Source organism: Typopeltis vanoorti, chromosome 15 (genome assembly GCF_054136105.1).
Source record: "Typopeltis vanoorti isolate ZY-2024b chromosome 15, IOZ_Tvanoo_1.0, whole genome shotgun sequence".
In the NCBI taxonomy this organism is placed as follows: Eukaryota; Metazoa; Arthropoda; class Arachnida; order Uropygi; family Thelyphonidae; genus Typopeltis; species Typopeltis vanoorti.
Genome location: NC_143563.1, coordinates 26,353,715 through 26,377,297, shown reverse-complemented (window position 1 = coordinate 26,377,297; position 23,583 = coordinate 26,353,715). Strand labels below are relative to the sequence as shown.

General features: G+C 34.5%; 1 protein-coding gene across 5 annotated transcripts in view; it reads left to right on the top strand.

The window, feature by feature from the left end:
* Nucleotides 1-23,583, top strand: part of RanBP3 (ran-binding protein 3) — a 282,159-nt gene that overhangs the window by 34,227 nt on the left and 224,349 nt on the right. For all 5 annotated transcript variants that reach the window (XM_090404725.1, XM_090404727.1, XM_090404724.1 and 2 more), the window contains exons 3-4: nucleotides 13,437-13,482; nucleotides 17,820-17,894. In XM_090404725.1, the coding sequence (XP_090260851.1) occupies nucleotides 13,437-13,482; nucleotides 17,820-17,894 (121 nt within the window). The remainder of the gene's footprint in view (nucleotides 1-13,436; nucleotides 13,483-17,819; nucleotides 17,895-23,583) is intronic.

Below are 23,583 nucleotides of genomic sequence, written 5' to 3'. Positions count from 1 at the left end.
TCTCACTCTCTCACGTACTGATTGACTATAAGTACATAGTTTCGTCGCATCTGTGGTCGCCTCCCGTGTGCGGTGATCGCCGACTGGCACGAACGGACTTGTCAGAACGTGTTTATCACGGCGCAGTCCGAACATTTTAGTTTTTTTTTTTAATTTTGGCAAATATTAGATACTTAGTTTACGAGTAAATGTGTTATGCCCAGCTATGCCGAAATCAATGAAAATTGCCAAACATATAAACTTCCGAGAGCTTCCGACGGACTGACGACAGTGACGATGCGTCTCACGGGGGAGGGGTGCGGTGAAAAGCGAGTACAAGTGGCTGAGAGATAGAATCGGTGCCTAATCCTCGTTAATCGATTCAGAACGATTTTTTAATTTTTTTTTTTGATAAAATAAATAATATTTGCGTATGGAACTAAAGAGCCGCAGCTTCACATCCAAAGAGCCGCATGTGGCTCGCGAGCTGCAGGTTGCCGACCCCTGCACTAGACCAAAGACTAGAGCCTGCAGATATGAGAGTCCTGAGAAATATTAGAGGCTTGAACATATGGCATTAATGGCAGTATCATATTAAAAACGAGGATATTAGGAAAGAACTTGACATTGTCAGCATCCTCTCTTATTCCATATGAATTTATTCAATTGACTTCCTACCACACCAGCTTTGTTGATTCTGTTGTCTATTTCTATATTTAATTTGCCATCTTCACTAAAAATCTTGCCTAGGTAGCTGAAATGTTTTACTTGTTCCACAGGTTCTCCATTCACAATACACTTGACATTTTCAACGATTCTGCCTATTTTCATTGTCTTTTTCTTTTTATTGCTGCCCTTCATACCATATCTATTACAACAGTTATTCAATTTAGTCAGGGAATCTTGCATACTTGTAGCGGATTTATTTACAAGTATAACATCATCTGCATAAAGATGATGTTATACTTGCCATTAACATCATCAATTTTGATATCATGTTTAATACCACTTTCCTTCATAATGTGATCCATATAGATAATGAATAACAGAGGGGATAATGTACATCCTTGTCTCACACCAGATTTAACATTAAGCCATCTTTCTGTACTTCCCTCAATTCTAACTGCTGACATACAACTCAAATAAAGACTAAGTACTGCTCGATATAATGCCCCGTTGACACCGTATAACCGTAGCATTTCGAATATCTTCTCTCTTGGCACCTTGTCATATGCCTTTTCCAGATTGACAAAACTTAAATATAGATCTTTGTTATATTCCCATGCTTTCTCAACTGTTTTTCGTAAAGTGAAGATCTGATCCTGACAACCTCTATTTGGCCTGAATCCAACTTGTTTCTTCACCAAGCTTTTCTTCCACAATTCTTCTTAAAACGTTTCTCAAGTATACTTGCATAAATCTTGCAGGAATGCTCAGTAGGGAAATAACTCTGTAATTCGCACATTCAGTTTTATTTCCCTTTTTATATATGGGTACTATGAGAGCTCTACTCCAATCATCAGGAAATCATCCTTCTGTCCAGGCTTTCGGAACTATGCAATGCAGCCACTGTAAGACTTATACCACCGTACTTCAGCATATCTGGTCGAATGTCATCTACTCCTGCTGCCTTTCCACATTTCGATCCTTTGATGAATTTTTCTACTTAAATTATGGATATGTATTTGTGACTGCATGCCTGGTCAGTGTTTTTTGCCACTGTGCTGTCATTACTGCTTGTTTCATTTAGCAGTTTTTCAAAGTAATTACTCATACTTCAAGGATATCTTTTTCTCCCGTTTTCATGTCACCTTTATCATCTCTAACTCCTTTTACAGCACTCTTTCCTCCATTTGTAAGCTTCTTCAACAACCTCCAGAATATTTTGCCACTTTCTTGATATTTATTTTCTATGTTCCTGCCAAAGTCCTCCCATGAGTTTTATTTAGCTAGTTTTACACAGTGTTTAGCTTTCTTACATTTGTCTCTGTATTCTCTAAGAGCACAAGCTGACTTATTTGCCAGGAACTTTTGATATGCTTTCTTCTTTTTCTTTACTGCCTTTTTAACTTCCTGTGTCCACCATGGAGTTCTAATTTTTCTATCCTTGCAGACAACTTCACTACATGCCTCTCTAGCTGAATCAATCAGGTCTTCAAGGCTTGTCACTGAATCTCTACGGTTTGGTTCGTGTTCTCAAACTCTTTCATTTTTTCTTCAATAATCTTTGTGTATTTCAGTCTACAGTTCACATCTGAGAGCTGCTCAACTTTTATTCGCTTTAAAACTTTCTTACATGTTATTCTTTTCAATATGAAATTTAATTTTATCTTGCTCAAGACTAAAAATAGTGGCCACTTCTAATTTCAAATCGTCTGTACACTCTGGTGTTTTGTACCAGGGAGAAAACATCACTATCAACAATAACATAGTCAATGAGACTTTTCTTATTCCTTGCCTCTTCTCTCCATGTGAAATCATGCACATTTTTATGTTGGAACATGGTGTTAGTGGCATGAAATTTTGTCATGTTGTTCCATCATTTTTATTTTGGTTTAACCAATAAGAATACAATTTGGTTGGCTAAATCCCAAATTGCCAGCCCATCCTCCTAGAAAACAGAAGGTGTGAAAGAGGAAGGAAATAAGGTGTAGGAGCTGTTATCATAAGTATTTCTTTAAAGTAATTGTTTGTAAATGTTAACCTGTAAAAGAGTCGGTTTTTGCTGGGTAAATGTGCACCAGACAGAGAGTTATTTTTTTTTCATGTAAAATCGTCTCATCTTCTCGAAAGTGATTTTATTAAATAAAATGTTATAGTTACTGTTACTACCATTTTACAAATAAGAATTCACTTTTGGTGATCACATATAAATAAATAAGACTATAAAATAATGCCCTATTGATTGGTACCATTGATTATCACTCGAAGTATAAAAACAAAAGAGAAATATAACGTATTTCCATATTATTGTGTTTAGATAATATTTATTTATTATTTATAAATTGTTTTCATAAAAACTTCTATTGTAAACAAAAATTTATTTTGTTTATGAAAAATGCATACTATTGCATATGTGCGATTATAAAAGATTTTATTCTTATTATATTTTGATAGTTAAAAAATGTTTTTCTTATGTAAGATAAATTAACACAGATGTTTGTATGAAACATGATCTAAACATTTCTTCATGATCTAAACATTTCATGTTTAGATCATGAAGTATTTGTTTAAAAATGATAGCCTTTACTGGTTGATTGTCCCCTCATACATTTTGATTGGCATTTGTACACAAGCTGTATTAATAAAAGTTTTTGTGTGAAATACAGCTTTTTTTTTTGCTCGACGATATGAGCCGTTGTTAAAATTTCCGTAGCTCACCACTGGTAATGATGTAAGTTTTTCATGTACTATCATAATATCAGGAATTTGATGTTGACAACAGTAGTGTGCTGAAATTTGTATCCATTACTTTCTTAGTTATTCCTCTTTATGTGCCATGGTACATAAGGCTGAGATCCATTCAGCTTATATAAGTCATCATTTGCTATATGTTGGGACCAAAATAGTTTTTGATATTTTATGCAAACATTTGGTTTGAAAACTATTTAATTTAGCTTCCTGTTTTGGGGTCAGCTTCCATGTCTCTGATCCATGTAATAATATGGCCTTAACATTGCTATTAAATGATTATTAAATAGTAATCATTTAATAACAGTATTACCTTTTGCCACATTGGTTTTCATATCCAAAAGTTATTTTATTATTTCAGGTCCTAAGTATCCACGGAAGATATATCCCACATGGGATAGCTTCATGGGCGTCAAAATAAGCCCCATGGCCATTTGTCCCAAACTGTTCCAATCCAATCTTGAACCAATGTAGTGTCCATCCATCCTTTTTTTTGGACTCTTACATGAATTCCAGGGAGAAATTTCTCCTTCAGCATTATTTTCCTTTCAAATATTACGTAACGAGTCAATGTTCTTCCATCTGTAGTATTTTCTGTTATTGTTGTTTGGTGCAGCATGTCAAAATTGAGGGATATTTGATTGGCATTGGATATTTGTGATAACATATAGTTATTGCTCTTCCTAAGTTGAACAACATAGCGATCGAAATCCATCACTTTATCCTCAAATCTTTCGGCATTCTTTGATGAAGGGATGCTCTTCAATGAAGGGGAAAGACTTTTCCTCTTCATGAATCTTGTGATCCAACCTCAGCTCACTTTCAGATCTGTGCAACTGATGCCTTGTTTTGTAGCTAACTGTGCACTTTGAAATGTAACATTTCGTGCAAAACAGCAACCATCTTTATGCAGACCTAACATATTCAAGTAACTTGTCCTTCAATTCAGAAAACATTCCACTTTCAGGTCCTTGGAATGCTTTTTCTTGACTTATTGGTACTTTGTAATGCAAGTTTCTGTTTATGCCAATATCGTACATTAAACTCAATCACTGTAGACTCGCAACCTGCTGCTCAATTGCCATGTTTTTTCTTCAAAATCATTAACTTTGAGTTTAAAACCCGCACTGTAACTCGAACGTTTCTCCTTCATGAATGACTAATGAGAAGTGAAAGCAGAGCGTAAAATGGACAGCAATGGTAGGCCTGTAGAGATAGAGCAGCTATGAAGATGTGCATATGTTTGGTGCAGTATTAACAAAAGATCATGCAACTCAATGACAAAGGCAAGCCAACAATTGTTGAGTTGAAATGCTAATTCTCTGCAGCTGAATTCCAAAATATCAGAAACTTCCATAACAACATTCACTATTTAACATGTTCATGTTGGGATGGTGTTTCACCCATTTATTGTTCCAACAGAATTTCTCATTACCGTCTGTACTGTTTCCATGCTGCAATAAAATTCAACCCTTTGGTTGAATTTTATTACTGCTTGTTTGTGTGCCACTTCCACATCGGTCTAGTTGGTGGCTCACAGACATTATATGGCATGTTAGTTTCAACTTGCTGGGAGAATTTTCTTTGAAGTTAGCCTTTGTGATCTGCCTGAATGACATCATCTTTATTTCATGTAACTGAAAATTTGGACAAATGTTTGGACAATTTTTAGTTAGATGCTGTGTTTGGCAGTACAACATATGGTTTTTTCTTGAGTTTATACAGCATACTTTCTGTGGGAGGGGACACGTGATTCATTACTTAATGCTGTTTTTATCCCAGTTGTCTCTAATTGCACTATTTGTTGACAAATATATTACACAGATTGCAAATGTCTCTGTACCTTACTCAGTGATACAATAAACTACTTGTTTTTCTTGCATCTGCAGTATAGTGGCTGTCGGGGAGGGCGTGTTTACCATGATGAGCGAGTTACTATCACCTCGACTCAAATGTGTTGAAACTTTTTTTTCATGTGCAAGGAATATACAAAACGTTAATTTCTTTTTTCATAAAGTAAAATGAGGGGTGCGAGTTATGTTCAAGTAAATACAGTAGATCTTCTCACTGTGACATAGGATTTAATTTAATTCCTTTTCTTGCAGTTGTAACTTTTCTCATAATTCAATCAATGACTATAATAATAAACAATAACCAAGACATTACACAGCCCTGCCTTAAACCAGATTTTATCATTATCATCAAATTCTAGATATAGACCCACATGAGGTGTACAGGATATGATAGTACTACATGAAAAATTTACATCATTACTAACTTCCTATCTACAATTTTCCTCCAAATCAGTCTGTTACTTGTGAAGACTCCAACATTATCAGACTTTATATTTCTATCATCTAAGGCACTTTGTACCGTATCAATCCACCTATATCTTGGTCTTCCTCTGGGTCGTTTTGCTGCCAACCTGGCAGAGAACACTTGTTTTGCTAATCTTTCCTCTCCCATTCTGTTTAAATGACCATACCACCTGAGATTAACTCTGCTAATGCATTCCTGGATGCTGACAATGTCAAGTTCTTTCCTAATATCCCTGTTTTTAATATGATATTGCCATCTGTTCATGCCCCTAATCTTTCTGAGGACTCTCATATCTGAGATTTTATTCCAAATCATTTGGAAGTTGTTTTTTGTGCAGTTACACAACTTTTACTCCCTTATACATTTCTTTGATTATTCTTATATATTTGTCAGGAATTCCATAATTTTTAATAATTAACTGTAATGTTTCCCTGTCAATACTGTTAAATGCTTTAGCAAATCTATGAAATTTAATGGGCTCCTAAGTTCTATTCTTTGTTGAGTGATGCTCTAAAGTAAAAATGTAGAAGTACTGTGCATCACATTTTTACTTTAATTTTTAATCCTGTTTATCAGTATTTGCAGAAAAGTTTTGCAGGTACTAGCAGTAGACTAATTCCCTTCCAATTCAAACATCTAGTGAGAACTTTTTGATCAGAGATTATAATTATCATTTCTTATTTCCAATGTTTAGGTATCTTTCCAGTCTCCAGCACATAGTTAAAGATCAGTTGCAGTTTCTTTAGTTGTCTTAAGTATTTCTGTTGCTATATTGTCATTGCCCAAAGCCTTTCCACTTTTCATTTTCTCTATTAGGTTTGTTATTTTAGTTTTAGATATAGATTTTGATGTAATATTTAAATCTATGCTTACACGAGGTTCTTCCATTATTGAACTTTAATTATGTCAGTTATATTAGCTATATTTAAAATCTCATCAAAGTCTTCTTTCCATCTTCTAACAATCTTATCCTGTTTAGTTAGCAACAAAACATCTTTATCTCTTATAGCATTTACTTGCTTCTTTTCTTCAGAACATATTTTCTTTGTCATCTCATACCAGTCTTTCAGTGTGCCTTAATGTTGTGACCATTTGTGTTTCTTATGCCAAACTGTCCAAGTAATTCCTTTTATCCTCTCTTGCAGATATTTTCACTAATTTAGTTTTCTCTCTATAATTGTTGAAATGAAAATCTTCAGATCTCTGGAGTTTCACATTTTCAAACATCATTTTAACTTAATGCTTTTCTTCTGTGAATCTCAGGTCTTGTCTGATAACCCCTTTTCCTTTTCTTAGTGCCAAAACAATATTATCAGATCTTATATTTCTGTCTTCTAAGGCACTTTTTACTGTATCACTCCACCTATATCTTGGATCATCAAGACTTCACAGTTAGGTGCCATCAGTCTCATAGGAAACATTTCTTTTTTATACAGCCATATCCCAATGTAACTGATAGAAGCATGTGGAGTAAACTATGTTGTGCAAGTTCTCCTGAGACAAAGTCTCTTGCCACCTCATTATATATCATTTTACAATTTTTCCATTCTTTTTCAATCATGGCTTTTGAGACTTCTACTCTCTCTCTCATCTTTTAGCTTCTCATTTTCCAAAATATGAAATCGATTTTTTAACATTTTATCCTTACATTCTGATTTCTAATTTTCTTTTAATCCCATGCAATTTTAATGGTTGGTGGAACTCTTAAAACATATGAGCTCACCACTTTCACCTAAATAGAAAACAATTGCAGCATGGAGTGGTAACACTACGTTTGAAATTGGAAAGACACAAGAAGTTATAAAGCAAATAGGAAAGTATGGATCAGATATTTTAGGAATAAGTGAGTTGAGATGGATAGGCTTTGGAAGAGTGAGAACTGTAGATGGATATCAAATGTTGCATTCAGGATCAGATGAAAGTCATGAAAGGTGTAGCACTTATATTTAGTGCATAAACAAGTAAAAGCAAGCTTAATAAATTGGAAGCCCTTAGATGGATAATAATGGCTAGATTATATTCAAGATGTATTAACCACAATACAAATTTATGCACCAAGAAATGAGAAGGACCTTGAAGAGAACAAGTACCAAAACAGATTACTTAACATCTTTATCATCTTGTGTGTCTATGGTATCATTTCTTGAATCTGATGTCAAGGTAGAAATGAAAGATAATGCAGTCCATTTCACATTAGAAGATGTGAAATGGACTGCATTATCTTTCATTATCTTCTAATGTATCAGCTGTTTTGCCTGCATTAATTGACTCGTATAAACACCGAAGTTTTGGTGTAATATGATGATACATCTGGTTTGTCTAATATCCCAAGTTTAAGTGATCATCAAGAGTTCACAGTTAGGTGCCATCAGTCTCATAGGAAACATTCCTTTTTTATACAGCCATATCCCAATGTAACTGATAGAAGCATGTGGAGTAAACTGTGTTGTGCAAGTTCTCCTGAGACAAAGAAACTGATATTTTTAAATGACTGTTATATATTTTATAATTTTGATCTGACCAAATTGTATAGTCTATATTTCAGCATTCCAATATGTTCTAATGTTTTTTATGGAATAGAAAGTATGGGGGGATTAAGAATGACAGATTATTTAGTAACGGATTAAATGAGTGTGTGCATGGAATAATTAGTGCAGAAATAAATACACAGAGATTGCTGAGCAATATACAAAAGAATGTGGGAGAAGATCAGGGACAAAAACAAACATCAGTTGGGGGTAAAGGATGTCAAGTTGAAAAGGAGCAGAAAAGATATTGTGCTCTATGGGGATTCTATAATTAAGGGTGTGAAGGATGGTAGAATAATTAAAGCGTGTTATTCTGGGTCAAAGATTAAGGATATAACTGAGGCTGTGAAATTGCAGAAAGATAGAGCGAGTGAGATTATTGCAGTTATAGGGACAAATGATCTAGGTAGTGAAAGATTTTCTGTGAGACAGGATTTGAAGGATTTAATGATAGCAACGAATGCAAAGAGAGAGAGAGTGGAAAAATCATGAGTGTGCTACCAAGATTTGATAGTGATGACTTAAACAGAAGAGCAATTATAGTAAATGGAATGATGTCAAGATTGTGTAAAAACTTCTGTAATGAAATGAAACTGAATATTCATTTTATGAATGTCTGGGATGAGTTTGATAAAAGGAAGGAGTATTTTAAGAGAGATGGTTTGCACTTAAATGGATTGGGCGCTTGGCATTTAGAACGTTTATTGATAAAGGATAGAGTAAATGGTCAAAAAACTGGGAAACGGGATTTGCTAGGGAAACAGGTGATAGAGTCAACTGTAAATAGTACTGAGGTTATTAATCACTGTGAATTTGGGATTAATTTAATCCCAAATCTGTTGTCGCTGTATGACAGAGAAGAGTTGAGAAGGAGGGCCATAATTGTAAATGATCTTATGTGCAGGTTATGCAGGAGGAGTGGTGTGGAGTTTGTGGACGTATGGAGTGAGTGATGGGTGAAAGGACTTATATAAGATGGATGGTTTGCATCTGAATGGATTTGGTGTGCTGAGACTAGAAAAAGTGTTGCTGAATGAAGTGAAAGTGGATGTGCAGAATCAGGGAAACTAGAGCTATTAGGGGGGAGGGGATATACAGATATCAGAGAGGCAGTTGAGTGTAAGAATATGTATAATATGCCTGAGCTGGTACGAAGGACAACAAATCAGAATGGGATAGTTAGTATAAGGCATCAAGATAGGAGTGAGACTAACAGGCTTCTGCACTTCATGTATACTAATGCCAGGAGTATTAGGAACAAGAAGGAAGAATTTTTGGCCTTGGTTGACTCTTCCTGGCCACGGGTTATTGGCATTAGTGAGACATGGCTGACAGAAGATGATATAGCTAGTGGGATAGAATGTGAAGGGTATAGTGTGTTTAGGAAGGACAGAGAGAAAAGAATGAGGGGAGGAGTGTTATTGATGATAGCTGATGACCCATAGCCGCTGAGAATTGAAGTTGAACTGTAGGATAGTGAAGAGAGCACATTTGAGGCTATTTGGTGTGAGATTGAGATGGAATAAAATATACAATTGGGTGCTGCTATAGACCAAGTGATGGAATAGATGGTGGAGATAGTATGCATAGACAAATAGACGCAGTGAATGGAAGGAGGGTTATTATTATGGGGGATTTCAACTACGGTAACATTGATTGGCAGGAGGAGAGGACACATGGGAGGAAGGAATTGGATTTTATGCAGTTATTAAGGGATAACTATCTAAAACAGCATGTAATGGAATATACTAGGGTTTTGAGAGTGCTTGACCTGGTAATTGCATCTGAGAATTTGACTGTAATGAATATGACCATGTTGCCACCAATTGGTGAGAGTGATCATAATGTCTTGACCTGGGAGGTGGCTAAATGTGTGGAATTTTCAATTAAGAAAGGGTACATGTGGAATTACCGGGCTGGTGAGTATGACAAGCTTAGGAGATTGCTTGGTTCAGTGCCATGGCATGTTCAACTGCAAGGGCTGGAAGTTGATAGTGCATGTGAAGCGGTAAAGGAGCGTTTGAAGGAGGTAATGGCTGACTGTATACCTAGAGTCCAAATAATAAATCAAGTCAGGGTTAAATGGCTGAATAACACTGTTAAGCTTGAGCTGCAAAAAAAGAAACAACTGTGGAGGGAATTTAAGGAGAAAGGTGACCTGCAGGCCCATGATCAGTATAAAGCACAGGCCAGAAAGGTAATGAGCGTGGTAAGAAAAGCAAACGCTGATTATGAAAGGAAATTAGTCATGCAAGTTAAAGAGAATCCGAAATAATTTTTTCGATATGCTGCAAGTAAAAGAAAAAATGTATATGGCAGAATGATTTTAAGGAATGCCGATGGTAGGGAGGTAACTGAATCAGTTGATATAGTGGAACTACTGAGCGACCACTTTGCAAGAGTATATCATCCAGGTGGTGATATTGCTGGAATGAAGGAACCGATAGCTTATACGGGAATTGAGGTGAATAGTATATTACAAAACCTTAATGTGAATACATCTGTGGGATTGGATGGTATACCAGCTCGGGTCTTACGTGAAGCGACGAAATAATTGTCAGTGCCCTTGACATTTTGTTTAATTTGAGTCTCGGGTCTAGGTTAGTCCCGAGGGGATGGAAAGAAGAGAAAATAGTTCCACTGCATAAAGACAGTTCCATGATTGCTGTTGCAAATTACCGACGGATCAGCATATCAGGAGTCATTGTCAAGGTTTTGGAAAAAGTACAAAAGATAAAAATGCATGAATGGATAGATCAAAATGGGATACTGTATGGGGGAACAGCATGGTTTTGTGAAGGGTTGATCATGCTGGGCCTTGCTAAGGCTTTTGACAGGATACCACATGGAATTCTAATCAGTAAACTGCAGCATATGGGGATGGATATAGGGTTGGTGAGATGGATAGGAGGGTGGTTGATGGAGAGATATCAGAGAGTAGTTTATTTAGGGACAGAGTCCAAAAGACGACCTGTGACTAGTGGTGTGCTGCAGGGTTCTGTTCTTGGACCACTACTATTTAATTTGTTCATTAACGATATAGGAAAGGATCTGAGAGGAACTGTTCATTTGTTTGTTGATGATGCAAAGTTGGGTAGGGCAATAGTGAATGCAGAAGATATCAAAATCTTGCAGGACGACTTGGATAGATTGGAGTTCTGGGCTAAGGAGAATGGATGTCAATTTAATGTGAGAAAATGTAAGGTTATGCATTTTGGGGTGAAAAGATTAGCAGCAGTATACCACATTGGTGGAACTGTACTCCAGGAGATTGACAAGGCCAGGGATTTGGGAGTGTTGGTGGATAGGGAGTTGAAGTTTAAGGGGCACATTGCAAAAGTGGCTAAATCAGCTCATCAAATCACTTGGTTACTGAAGAATACTTTGACAAGCAGAGACAAGCAAGTTATTGTTCCTCTGTATCGAGCCTTGATAAGACCCCATCTTGACTACTGTGCCCAGATCTGGGTGCCGGGGTTTCTTCTTGATGGGGAGGAGGTGGAGAGGATCCAGAGGCGAGTGACCAAGATGGTAGCAGGTCTATGGAATGAACCTTATGAGAACAGGTTGACGATTTGTGGGTTGCAGAAATTGGTTGATAGGTGGAAAAGGGGAGATATGATTGAGACATTCAAATTACTGAAGGGTTTCTATAGAATTAATTCAGAGGATATTTTTCAGATCAGGACTGGTGGTGGGAGGACTAGGGGCCGTCCATGGAAACTGGCCAAGAGTGTGGTTAGCAAGGGTGTTAGAACTAGGTTTTTTACTTGGGGAGAGGTGAATGAGTGGAATAAGTTGCCAGAGTCTGTTGTGGGTGCCATGACTGTGAATGAGTTCAAGGCAAAGTATGATAGATACTATGTAGATGTTGAGTGGTTGTTTAGGGCCTCCCTCGATGAGTCTAAGGACTCCTTGGAGTTGCCTGTAATAATGATATGATTATTCTTATTTTTTTCTTTAATTAACATGAAAAAACACAAGGGATAAATAATATTATTTATTTAAGGCCATATATTTTGCATTTAATTGTTGTTGCCACTGAAGATGGCCTGTAATATTAAGACTAAAATATATGGCCTTAAATAAATAGTATTACTTATCCCTAGTGTTTTTTCATGTTAAATCAAAAAACGTCTCATTGCACAAGTATTTCTTAAACAACAATGATTATTCTTATGGATGACATGGATACTAAAGCTGAAAAAAGAAATAATTGCATCTGTACCTGATTAGTATTTATATCCATACTGTACTAAAATCAGCCCTACCTCCAAGTATGTCGATATCCTGGAGGCAGGATCGATTTCCTTATGGTACTGAGTTTAAAATGAGCTGAACTCTGTAAGATTTTCAAATCCCCATATATTTATAACACTATAAAGCCATCAAATGTATCTTCAGCTATTCCAGTTACAAAATTTTCTTCACAAGTAGTGATAAATTACAAAAATAATTAAAAACCAAAGTTCCTAATACACTATCTGACATACTAATGTGACGCATGATTTACAGATTTGTCATTTTGGTTGCAATATCTCCTATATTGGTTCCGACATTGATTCTTTAAAATTGCACTCACTTGAATATTACCATGATTATAATACTGACCGACCACCTATATCCTACCACAAAGAAATGGACAAAAGCACATCAACAAAATACCACCACTGAAATATTATTACATATAATACAATTAACACACACCTCCAGAATCGATAAGGTCATCCATTATTGGTTTCCAAGAAAAACGAAAGCAAGAATGTCTTGCTATAAGAATTGACCATCACTTGGTAAACATGCAAAAAAAAATGTTATCTAATCTGGCCCTCGTGACAATTAAATAAATTACTCCCCCCTTACTCTTGAACTCGTATTAATTTGGGCACAGTTTTAAAGTTGGTACTATATTTAAATCGTCCCTCCAGCATATCTAGGTATATTCATGTTTGTACTCTTTATAGTATACTGTTTTAATTTATAATAATTTAAATTGATTAAACGTTAATGTATAGCTTACTGCTGGTATTTTAAGGTCAGCTCCATTCTATTTTATAAGTCTAGCAGTCATACTTCTATTCCTAACATATTTCTCAATTCACACGTGCATAGATATTTGAGTGAAGTAGTAGTTTATTTTTAATTATTGCAATACATGCAATAATTGCAATTATTTTCTCTTTTAATAAACATCAATAGGCTTCAGAGAAAAAAGTAGGAAGACCATCCAGCACATATACATCAGGTAAAATTTTTGATTTTTGTTTTATTTGCATTTATTTTTATATGGAAATCCTCAGTCATTGAAATGGAATTTGCTGTGTTATTTTTATTTATAATCACCAAGGCGATTATCATTTTTAAACTGTATAGCAAATTTTTCTAGCATTTATACATATATTCTGTTTATTTAAAGTTTGAATTTCATTGTAAATACATAACTGATGGAAGAAAATAGTGTAATAGACTTGTTCTAATCGGTATCAGAAACTATTAATCTTAAGATAAATCATCATTAAATTTTTGAAATTTAATCTCAAGAGATTGGATACTATGATAGTACTATATGATTAAATTTACATGATTACTAACTCGTAATTAAAATTTCCACTAAATTAGTCTGTTGTTTGTTAGATTTGCAGTATTGTCAGATTTTTTTATTTCACTCTCTCTCTCTCTTATGGAATTTCTAACTGCATTGACTCATCTAGATCTTGGAAACTCTAGGTCTTTTCCAGTCATCCTGACAAGAAATGTTCAGGTGATCTTTTAACTTCCATTCTGTTTAAGTGACCATAGCATATTAGATTACTTCTATTCACACATTCCTGAATGCTAAGTGTGAGTTTTCTTTCTAATATTATTTTTAATGATTCTGCCACTGATGTCAGAATCATTAAAAATAACAGATATGGGAGTTTTTTTTCATAACTCTCCTATATGTAGTCTATGGATTTTGATCAACTGTTTTATTTCTAACCCAAGTTTCAGATCTGTAAAAGTATTGGTTTGAACACTGCCTTGTGTACTGCTGGTTTAATATTTTCTCTCTTATTACATATATGTTTATTCAGCTGATTCTTCATCATGTCAACTTTGTTATCTGTTTTCATGTTTACTTTGCCATCTTTACTAAAAAAATTACTTAAATAACTAAAATATTTTACTTGTTCTGTAGGTTGAGAATGCTTTTCTTAGGTTCTGCTATTTTCATAGTTTACATCATTTTATTGCTGATTTTCATGCTAAGCATGTTGCAGCAGTTATCAATTACATTAGAAAGTCCTGAAGTCTTAAATTGAATTTATTTAGATCTGCATAAAGTCAGGAGCAGATGTTAATATTTCCAAATTTGATATCATATTTACTCAAATATAACTCTCCTTCACATATATCTCGCATCCCTGATTTTACTTTACGAAAAAATAAATTAAAAAGTTCCCCTTGCACATGAAAAAAAATTTAAAACTTTAAGAAATAGATAGTGAATGTTGTTATGGCAGTTTCAGATATTTTGGAATTTGGTTGAAGAGAATTAGCATTTCAACTCAACAATCATCAGCTTGCCTTCGTTGTTGAGTTGAGCAATCTTTTGTTTACCGTGCCAATCATATGCATGTCTTCATAGCTGCACTATTTCTACTGGCCTACCTTTGCTGTCCATTTCGCACTTTGCTTTCACTTCTCATTAGTCATTTATGAAGGATTGTTCATAACTCAAGTCTTGTAAATTACTGGTAATTTTTGCTTGAAATATGGAGAAACGTTCAAGTTACAGTGCTAGTTTTAAACTCAATGTTATGATAAACTCAAAGATCGTATGATTCTGAAATGATAAAAGGACAAGCAATAATGAAACTGTTTGTTTTAATTTAATTACAGAAGCATTATTGCTAGATACAAATATATCACGTGATGAAGGTGAGCAGCCAATCATGTAAATAACATTGATAATTAAAATATAAATGCATTCATTTTATAAATAATGTGAGCAATTATAAATTATAATGAATATTTGTGATTTAGTTATAAACATCGATTTAGTTTTATTCTGAAAAACTTTAGTTTCCGAAAATTCCCGCATATATCTTGCACCACAATTTTTTAACTTTAATTTTTGGTAAAAAAAAAAAGTGCAAGTTATATTCAAGTAAATACAATATTACATTTAATGCCTATTCTTAATGTAAGATGGACATTAGGTATCTATCCAGTGCTGTGCATACACCAGCTGTTTCACTTTTCCCCCCCATCTTCTTAAGCTGACTAATGTATATCAACTATTCATTGTTTGTATTCCTTTCCTGTTTGTAATTGGAAGTGAAATTATGATGTTGGCCAACATTATAATTGAAATTAATGAGGTTGTGATTTCAATGGTATGGACTGTGCAAATTAAGTGTTATCAATTTAGGTAAGTGATGACATTCAACTTAACGTAACATTTTCAAATTCATTTTGAAGTTTAAATGTTAATTTTGAGTTTTCATTTTTATTATTTTTTATTTATTAGTTCTTTTCTTTCTTGTATGTCTCTGATTGTTTGCATTTGTAATTTTTTTATATTTAAAAATATATAAAAAATGCTAACCACCCTTCCTGGTTGGCCGAGTGGTTAGCATATCCGGTCTATAGCCAAGATACTGTGGGTTCGAATCCCACCGTGGGCATGGATGTTTGTGATTGTCTGAGAAAATACTAGTGGTGGTGGGCAGTCAATGGCATTGGTGTCAAGTAATAATAATAATTCCTCATTTGTTCAGTGTCTTAGCAGATACCTAATAATGTGATGTACCATGGGATGTTGAGGATTGGAAGTTAGGTCAGAAGCCCTGTGCTGTTTTCTTCATTTCTTATAAGCTATCTATATAGTGTTCTCCTCCTGGGTATGTAGTATCCAGGAAGAGAACACTTTTTGTATGTCTCTGATTGTTTGCATTTGTAATTTTTATATTGTTGCTTTGTGTACTTTATATATGGTTCCTGTGTCTTTTGTGCTCTATTGTCAGTATATGAATTGATATACAATATGATATCAACAATAGCATAGCAAGACTTTTCTTATTTCTTTCTCTCCATTTGAATTTATACATTTCTTTATGTTGGAAAATACTATCAAATCAATGTCCTGAACAGAAGTCCAGCAGTTACCTAGCTTTGCCCTTTTCTCCAGATTTTCCAAAATCATTTTTATCATCATCATCATCAAATTCCTGCCATGTACCCTCAAGGGGTGTACAGGATATGACAGTACTACATGAAAAAATTACATCATTACTAACTTCCTATTTACAATTTTCCTCCAAAGCAGTCTGTTACTTGTCCAGACTCCAACATTATCAGATCTTATATTTCTATCGTCTAAGGCACTTTGTACCGTATCAATCCACCTATATCTTGGTCTTCCTCTGGGTCGTTTTCCTGCCAACCTGGCAGAGAACACTTGTTTTGCTAATCTTTCTTCGCCCATTCTATTTAAGTGACCATACCACCTGAGATTAGCTCTGCTAACGCATTCCTGGATGCTGACAATGTCAAGTTCTTTCCTAATAACCTCATTTTTAATATGATATTGCCATTGATGCCATCTGTTCACGCCTCTAATCTTTCTCAGGACTCTCATATCTGCGGTCTCTAGTCTTTGGTCAAGTGTTTTACTTCTGACCCAGCTCTCAGATCCATAAGTTAAAACTGGTTTGAACACTGTCTTGTATACAGCTAATTTAGTGTTTCGACTAATTTCTCTCTTATTCCATATGAGTTTATTCAATTGACTTCCCACCATACCAGCTTTGCTGATTCTGTTGTCTATTTCTATATTGAATTTACCATCTTCACTAAAAATTGTGCCTAAGTAGGTGTAATGTTTTACTTGTTCCACTGGTTCTCCGTTCATAATGCAGTTGACATTTTCAATGATTCTGCCTATTTTCATTGTCTTTGTCTTTTTATTGCTGACCTTCAACAGAACAAAGTTGGGTTTCTATATTATTGGCTCGGCAAAGTTTTCTTCTATATGATTATATTTTGGAAATTACGGTTTATGATTTCTCTATATATATTTTCTTGTTAGAATATTTTAATTAATTTCTTTAATAAATGTTAAATGTTGTAAGTTATACATATATACATATAAGTCTCTTAAAGATGGAAGCTTAATCATTCCTCTAGGCAATATGAAGAACAGGGCTCCTGAATCAGTTTTTAATCCTTACAGTCTGTGGTGCACTTCATCTGCTTGAGAGCTAAACACAAGAATAAACTGATAGTTTTAGACTTGGTCAAATATCTGTATTCTTTATTGGCTCAAACCTAAGCATGAATAATGATAGTACTTGTTCTTATGTTGCTAATTTCCCTTTGAAAGCTGGGAGGAATATCAGGAATATTTTCACCTTGCTCATAAAACTGAGTTTTCATCTCAGGTTCTGATATTCAGTTCTCAAATATTTGAAATATAGTTGAAATTCTTTAAGAAAAATATATTTCTATTTAATAATGAAATTTCGGATATCACTTTTTTATCATTTCTGAAAATTTGTTGAATTTTGGCAATTAATCTCTCTCTATCAATATTTACAGGTAGTTTCAGCATGCACTCTCAGTCAAATCCTTGTAGCTCAGGTACCAGTTCAGGACATGCGTCTTCTTCTCCAGGTAAATAAAAGTTAACGTTTGCAACTAAGCAGTATATGTATTTAACCTTGATAAGTGTATATCTTCATATAAGTACATATTTTGTGTAACACTTTAGCTTTACACAAAAGCCAATTTCTATCAGAAAGATTGTACAAACAAAGCTGTAAAGCTGATATTCATCATCTGAATCTAAACAGAAATCCATTGTCCCTTTTGTGTTGGATTTAGCAGAGTGAAAAGCCCAAGTTTTCAGGAGGTGAAACCTTATCACTTCCATATCTGACTAGCTAACTCAATCATGAAAAACCTTGAAAAAGTCTTGAGGTGGGGAGAAAGCATTGCTGTTAATACCAACTGGACTATAAAGGTTCTACCTTAAACAAAAATGATTGTCTAAAACTTTCCTAATTGATAATAATTACAGTATTCTTTTTCCTCATAATAGATTGAGCTCTCCTCCTGCATTTAATATCAAGTATTATAAAATGTACTATCGTTTTCATTTGTTGTTCTGTTTTATTTTTTCTCTTGAATTGCACACATGAAAATGGTCTTAAAACATGACCAAAAATTCTACTCTCATCAAATAATTTATTTTCAATGTAAGCCTGTATTTTATTATATATGCACTCATGCTGGCCCGGTTGGCCAAGTGGTTAGCATATCCACTCTCCAGCCAAGAGGCTGCAGGTTCGAATCCTGCGTAGGCATGGATATTTATGATTGTCTTCCACCTTTACACATTCATTCACCCAAGTATAGATGCACTCTCCCAATATGGACTGGGTCACCATGGGAGTAGTAGACCCAAACCTCCCCTCAATGGGAGAGGCCTTCACCCTGCAGTGGGTAGAAAAATAGGCTGTTCATCATCATCATGGTCTCATTTAATTAAAAAAAAAAAAAAAAAAAAACTCAAGGGAGAGTTTAAACATGCAGCTATTTAAATTATGTATAAATGTTTAATACACTATGTGAACAGAACTTAAACAGACAATGAAGAGAGCTAGGCCGTGTATAATTAAGAGCAGAAATAGTTCTATGGTCAGACTTAAGATGACTTTAGATTTTTCTCCAACACTCAGAGTATTCTCTGCAAAATAAATTTCATGATAATGGACTTGTTTTTCACTCTATTCAATCAGTCTACATTCACTTCTGTTTTACCAAACTAATACAAGGGAATATTGAGAGAGGGCTAACTTTCAGACTGGTCAGTGCTACTTGATGTTTGATCGAATGACAAAGCTTGCACTTTGTTCATAGGCATCAGATATATGGAAGAGATGAGTAATATCTGCTGTGATGGACTGACAAATTCTCTAACTATGGAAGTTTTGGATGAATTTTCTATTGTAATAACCATTGAAAAGAAAGGATATGACATTCAATTCTTGTTCTGGGTGAGGCATGTAAAACCCAAGACATATCCTTATTTTGGGTTTCACATGCTTCATCATTTTGCAAGAAGTTGTTAGTTTTCTTTCTCTAAATTGATGCGAATTGCCATTCGATTGTCTGAAGACGAGAAGATCCAGAAAAGAGATGTTATTGGTTTTTAAAGTGAACTGTATCTAGCACGAATAGCATTAATTATTTGAAGAAAAGCTTCTGAATGAAGTTTTTCTTCAAATCACTGAAGATATGAGGTAAATATCTTGATATTGAGATCTCAGCCAGTTGATAGTGTTGGAGAAATTGTACTTCGAAGATATTAGAAAATACACCAAAAGGGTTGAGCAAGAGAATCTGGATCCCTGTATGTTTGTATGTGTCTTATTATTGCTTGCTAGTGATCTAGAAATAATTATAAATTCAGACAATTTGATAATGTCAGGTGAAAATTGTTTTTTTAATAGTTCCAGGGTGTGAGCCAAAGAAATGTATGTAAAAAGGAATTGTGTAATTGTTAAATTTGAGCCTGAAAGACAGAGGTTGGAAATCATTGTTGAAAGCTGCTTTCTTTTAATAACAGAAGATGGGGAATTACTTTTGTGAAAGTAGATAGGAAGTGAATAGCTGCTGAGCCAACTAGTAAGTCAGGCAGTCTATGCAACGAATGTAACCATCCATTGGATGGAGAGGAATTGGAAGGGTTGCAATGTTTTGAGGCTTATACACACACACACACACACACACACACACACACACACACACACACACACACACACCAAATCTTAACAAAAATTGCTGTCACCCCCCTTTACAAAAACTAGAAAGTATAATTAATTTTTATTTATTTATATCTTTATACAAGGCAATATAAAATTGCTCTCTTCGTTGTGTACATTATTATTGGATTTCTTTTTTTTTTTTTTTTTTTTCATTAGTTTTTCACTGAAGATGGTTTTGTTACTATGTTAAAAAGTTTTGTGGCCAGTTAATGTCTTTTATAATAATAAATTTCGTTTATTCCTTTATCCAAGTGTAAGCAAACAAAGCTTGCTTCTGAAGTATCTTCAGGACTGAGGCAACTCGTGGTAAAGGTGGACCAAGCTCTCATCACTCCTTGTCTCAGTATCTCCCATCATGCAAAGCACATCTCCATGCAGACATGTATAATGCTATGCATTATGGGAAGGACCACTACCCAGACCGGTTTCGACCTTTATTGAGGTCTTGTCAGTGGGAACCAGACCCAGAAGTGATGACACTAAGACAGAAGCAATGGAGTAGTCATATTTACCTAAAGGTCGAAACCTTTACCTAAAGGTCTGGGTAGTGGCCCTACCCTTAATGCATAGCATTATACTTGTCTACAAGGAGATGTGCTTTGCATTATGGGAGATACTGAGAAATGAAATGAAATACTGATGAAAGCTTGGTCCACCTTTACCATGAGTCGCCTCAGTCCTGAAGATACTTCAGGTGCAAACTTTGTTTGCTTACACTTGGATAAAGGATTAAACTAAATTTATTATAGTCTAACGAAGTGGAAAAAAATTTCCAACGTCTTTTATAATGTCACAAAGTTCAAGTCCAATATTCATGCTGGACACCAATGTTTGGTGTCTGGCATGAAAAATGGACTTGCACTTGGTTTGTGTGTGTGTGTGTGTGTTGTTTGTACTTGGCCTAACAAATTATGCTTTCTGTTTGCATGTTGGGTAGGCATACAACAGATTATTGTATACTTGTTGTGTATATATCTTTTTTTTTTTGTGTTTTTCTTTTTCTCAAAATATTCTTGTTGAATAACACTATACTAATACCCTTCCCCACACACATAATACTGTACAGTACAATATCCTAGCAACCTATTTCAAAATAATTGATAATTTATTCTAAAAATTTTCAACGCTAACCACTCGACCAGCCTGGTTGGCCGAGTGGTTAGTGTATCCGCTCTCCAGCCAAAAAGGCCGCGGGTTTGAATCCCGCTGTGGACATGGATGTGTGTGTGATTGTTTATGAAAATCTAGTGGTGGTGTTGGACAGTAGATGGCGTTGGTGTAGATGATGATGGTAGTTGCGATCAGTGGAGACAGAGTTGTAGAGTAGGTGCGCCCTTCTTCGATGAGTCTTTGGACTCCCTGGAGGTGTTATGTAATAATGATTATTATCCTTCTATTCTTTTACCCCCAAGAAAAACTGCTTTTAGTTTTCAGAGTATATTTCTAAGGAAAGGCTTACTAATCCTTTAACCTCCCAACCGGCCGGTATGGATGAAATATTCAACACTCACTAGCTTTTTTCATGGATCAAAACTTCGTCGGCATTCTACCTTTTATCATGCTATTACCTTCCTCCGCCATTAATCTCGTTACGGCTATTCTATAGCCATTAGTGGATTAACTGTTGCTGAGTGACCTTTGTGTCCCTTCACGTCTATTGTGTTGCTCAGAATTTCATTTACTGTCCTAAGTTATTTGACCTTTCTTGCCTCTAAAACGATTTGTCTCTCTTCCCAAAAATTGAAACGAATTTCACATATGCGAAAAAAATCAATCCTGAAATGACCACTGATCAGCTTTTGCAATGAATCTATTTAGTGATAGTAAATTTGGTGTATTTTATTCTACAAATCAGTGCACCGGAAGAGTTGCACTGATTGTTCTTTCACTTTACGTATAATAATTGAATAATTTTTTTTCGAATTTTAGAATTTTCAAATGTTTGCTTTGAAAATATTATGTCAAATATTTATATTTTTAAATAATATTTATTGAAATAAATGTCCTTTTTCTTTCGTTTCTAGCGAAATAGCATTATATGGATTATGACATTTCAGTTTTAGAAACGATTGTTTGTTATTCAAAAAGACAAAATAAAAAAAAATGTTAAAATGCTAAATTGCATTACTCGGTTTCCGATTGGTAGTCTTTTTGGTATCAAAAATTTACATCCAATGATATTTTAGCAGTGATTCTTCGCCTTCGTCATTTATTTATTTATTTGTATTATGCATATTACGATAATATCTAGTGCATAACCTCGTAGAAATGTTGAAAATATAATGTGAAAAATATCATATACGGAATGATTCAACATTTTTGCTCATTTTGAAGATTTTCTAATGCTTCCCCCCACCTCCTTATTCTCTCCTGGAACTCAATTGCATAACTACTCTAAATTTCTATACAGGTTTGAAAGCTTTTCTAGACAGCATTCAAAATCAATTACTTCGTTTTACCATTTTGACAAAAGATATACGGCAATCAGATTGTATCGTGAAGCTTCTAATTCTGTTCTATTTATTTGCAATCTAAAACCAGCTGTTCTACTTTCTGCTGAAATTATGTGAAATTTTAGAAATAATGTGCTATATTTTCACCATGCAAAATTGTTTATATGCATACCACACAAAAGAAAGTTCAGTAGTATTATTTGTGTTTGTTTTTCTTTAAAAAAATCTAAATATTACTTTTTCTGCTGCTGGAAGCTATTTCTGAAATAATCTACGTCTTCTAAATACTTGGTAATATCCTCTTAGCTGGAGGCAAAGCTGAAGGCTTATTACTCTCAGTGCTATTGAGAAGAAAGAGGAGAAAACTAAAGTCGCACTAAAGTGCCTCAGGCTGTAGTGCAGAATATGTCAAGAATGTCTTGTTTCCTTTTCGATTGTTGATTAACAATATCCTAACAGAAATACTGATATTTCGTTTACATGCTTATATATTATTTATGCCAAAATAATTGCTTAATTTATTATGATCAGTTTCACTTTTATTATCAAAAATTAGAAATTAAATCATACAATTATCTTGAAAAAGAGGATTTGAATTATTTTCAAAGAAAAGGTGCATATGCGTTTCATAATCTACTTTTTTTGGGGGGGGGAGGGTATAGACCTAATCAATCTGCAGATATTTCAGATAAAATCACTTGGGGAACATACCCATTCATTTTAGTATAAAATAGTAGCATAGGTTCAGTTACTTTAGATATCTAATCTAGAAGAAAATGTTATGTCTGCTTAGATTAGAATCTTACGTGAATAATTTTTCTGACATGATTTCTCTATTCGTTATAATGTAATCAATTTCCAGATTTTTTCCCTCATGCAGACTCTATGTTATATGCAGTGATTTCTTCTTTGTACTACAAGAAAAAAAAATCAGATAACAGGAGAAAAATATGTAGTATTTTCTTTTCCACTGGCTGAATTTACAATGTTGTTTCTTTGTGTTTTGAAGAGAAAATGCAAATAACTTTTTTCTTACTATTTTGGCCATTATAACATCTCATATAATTATAAGAGTGACAT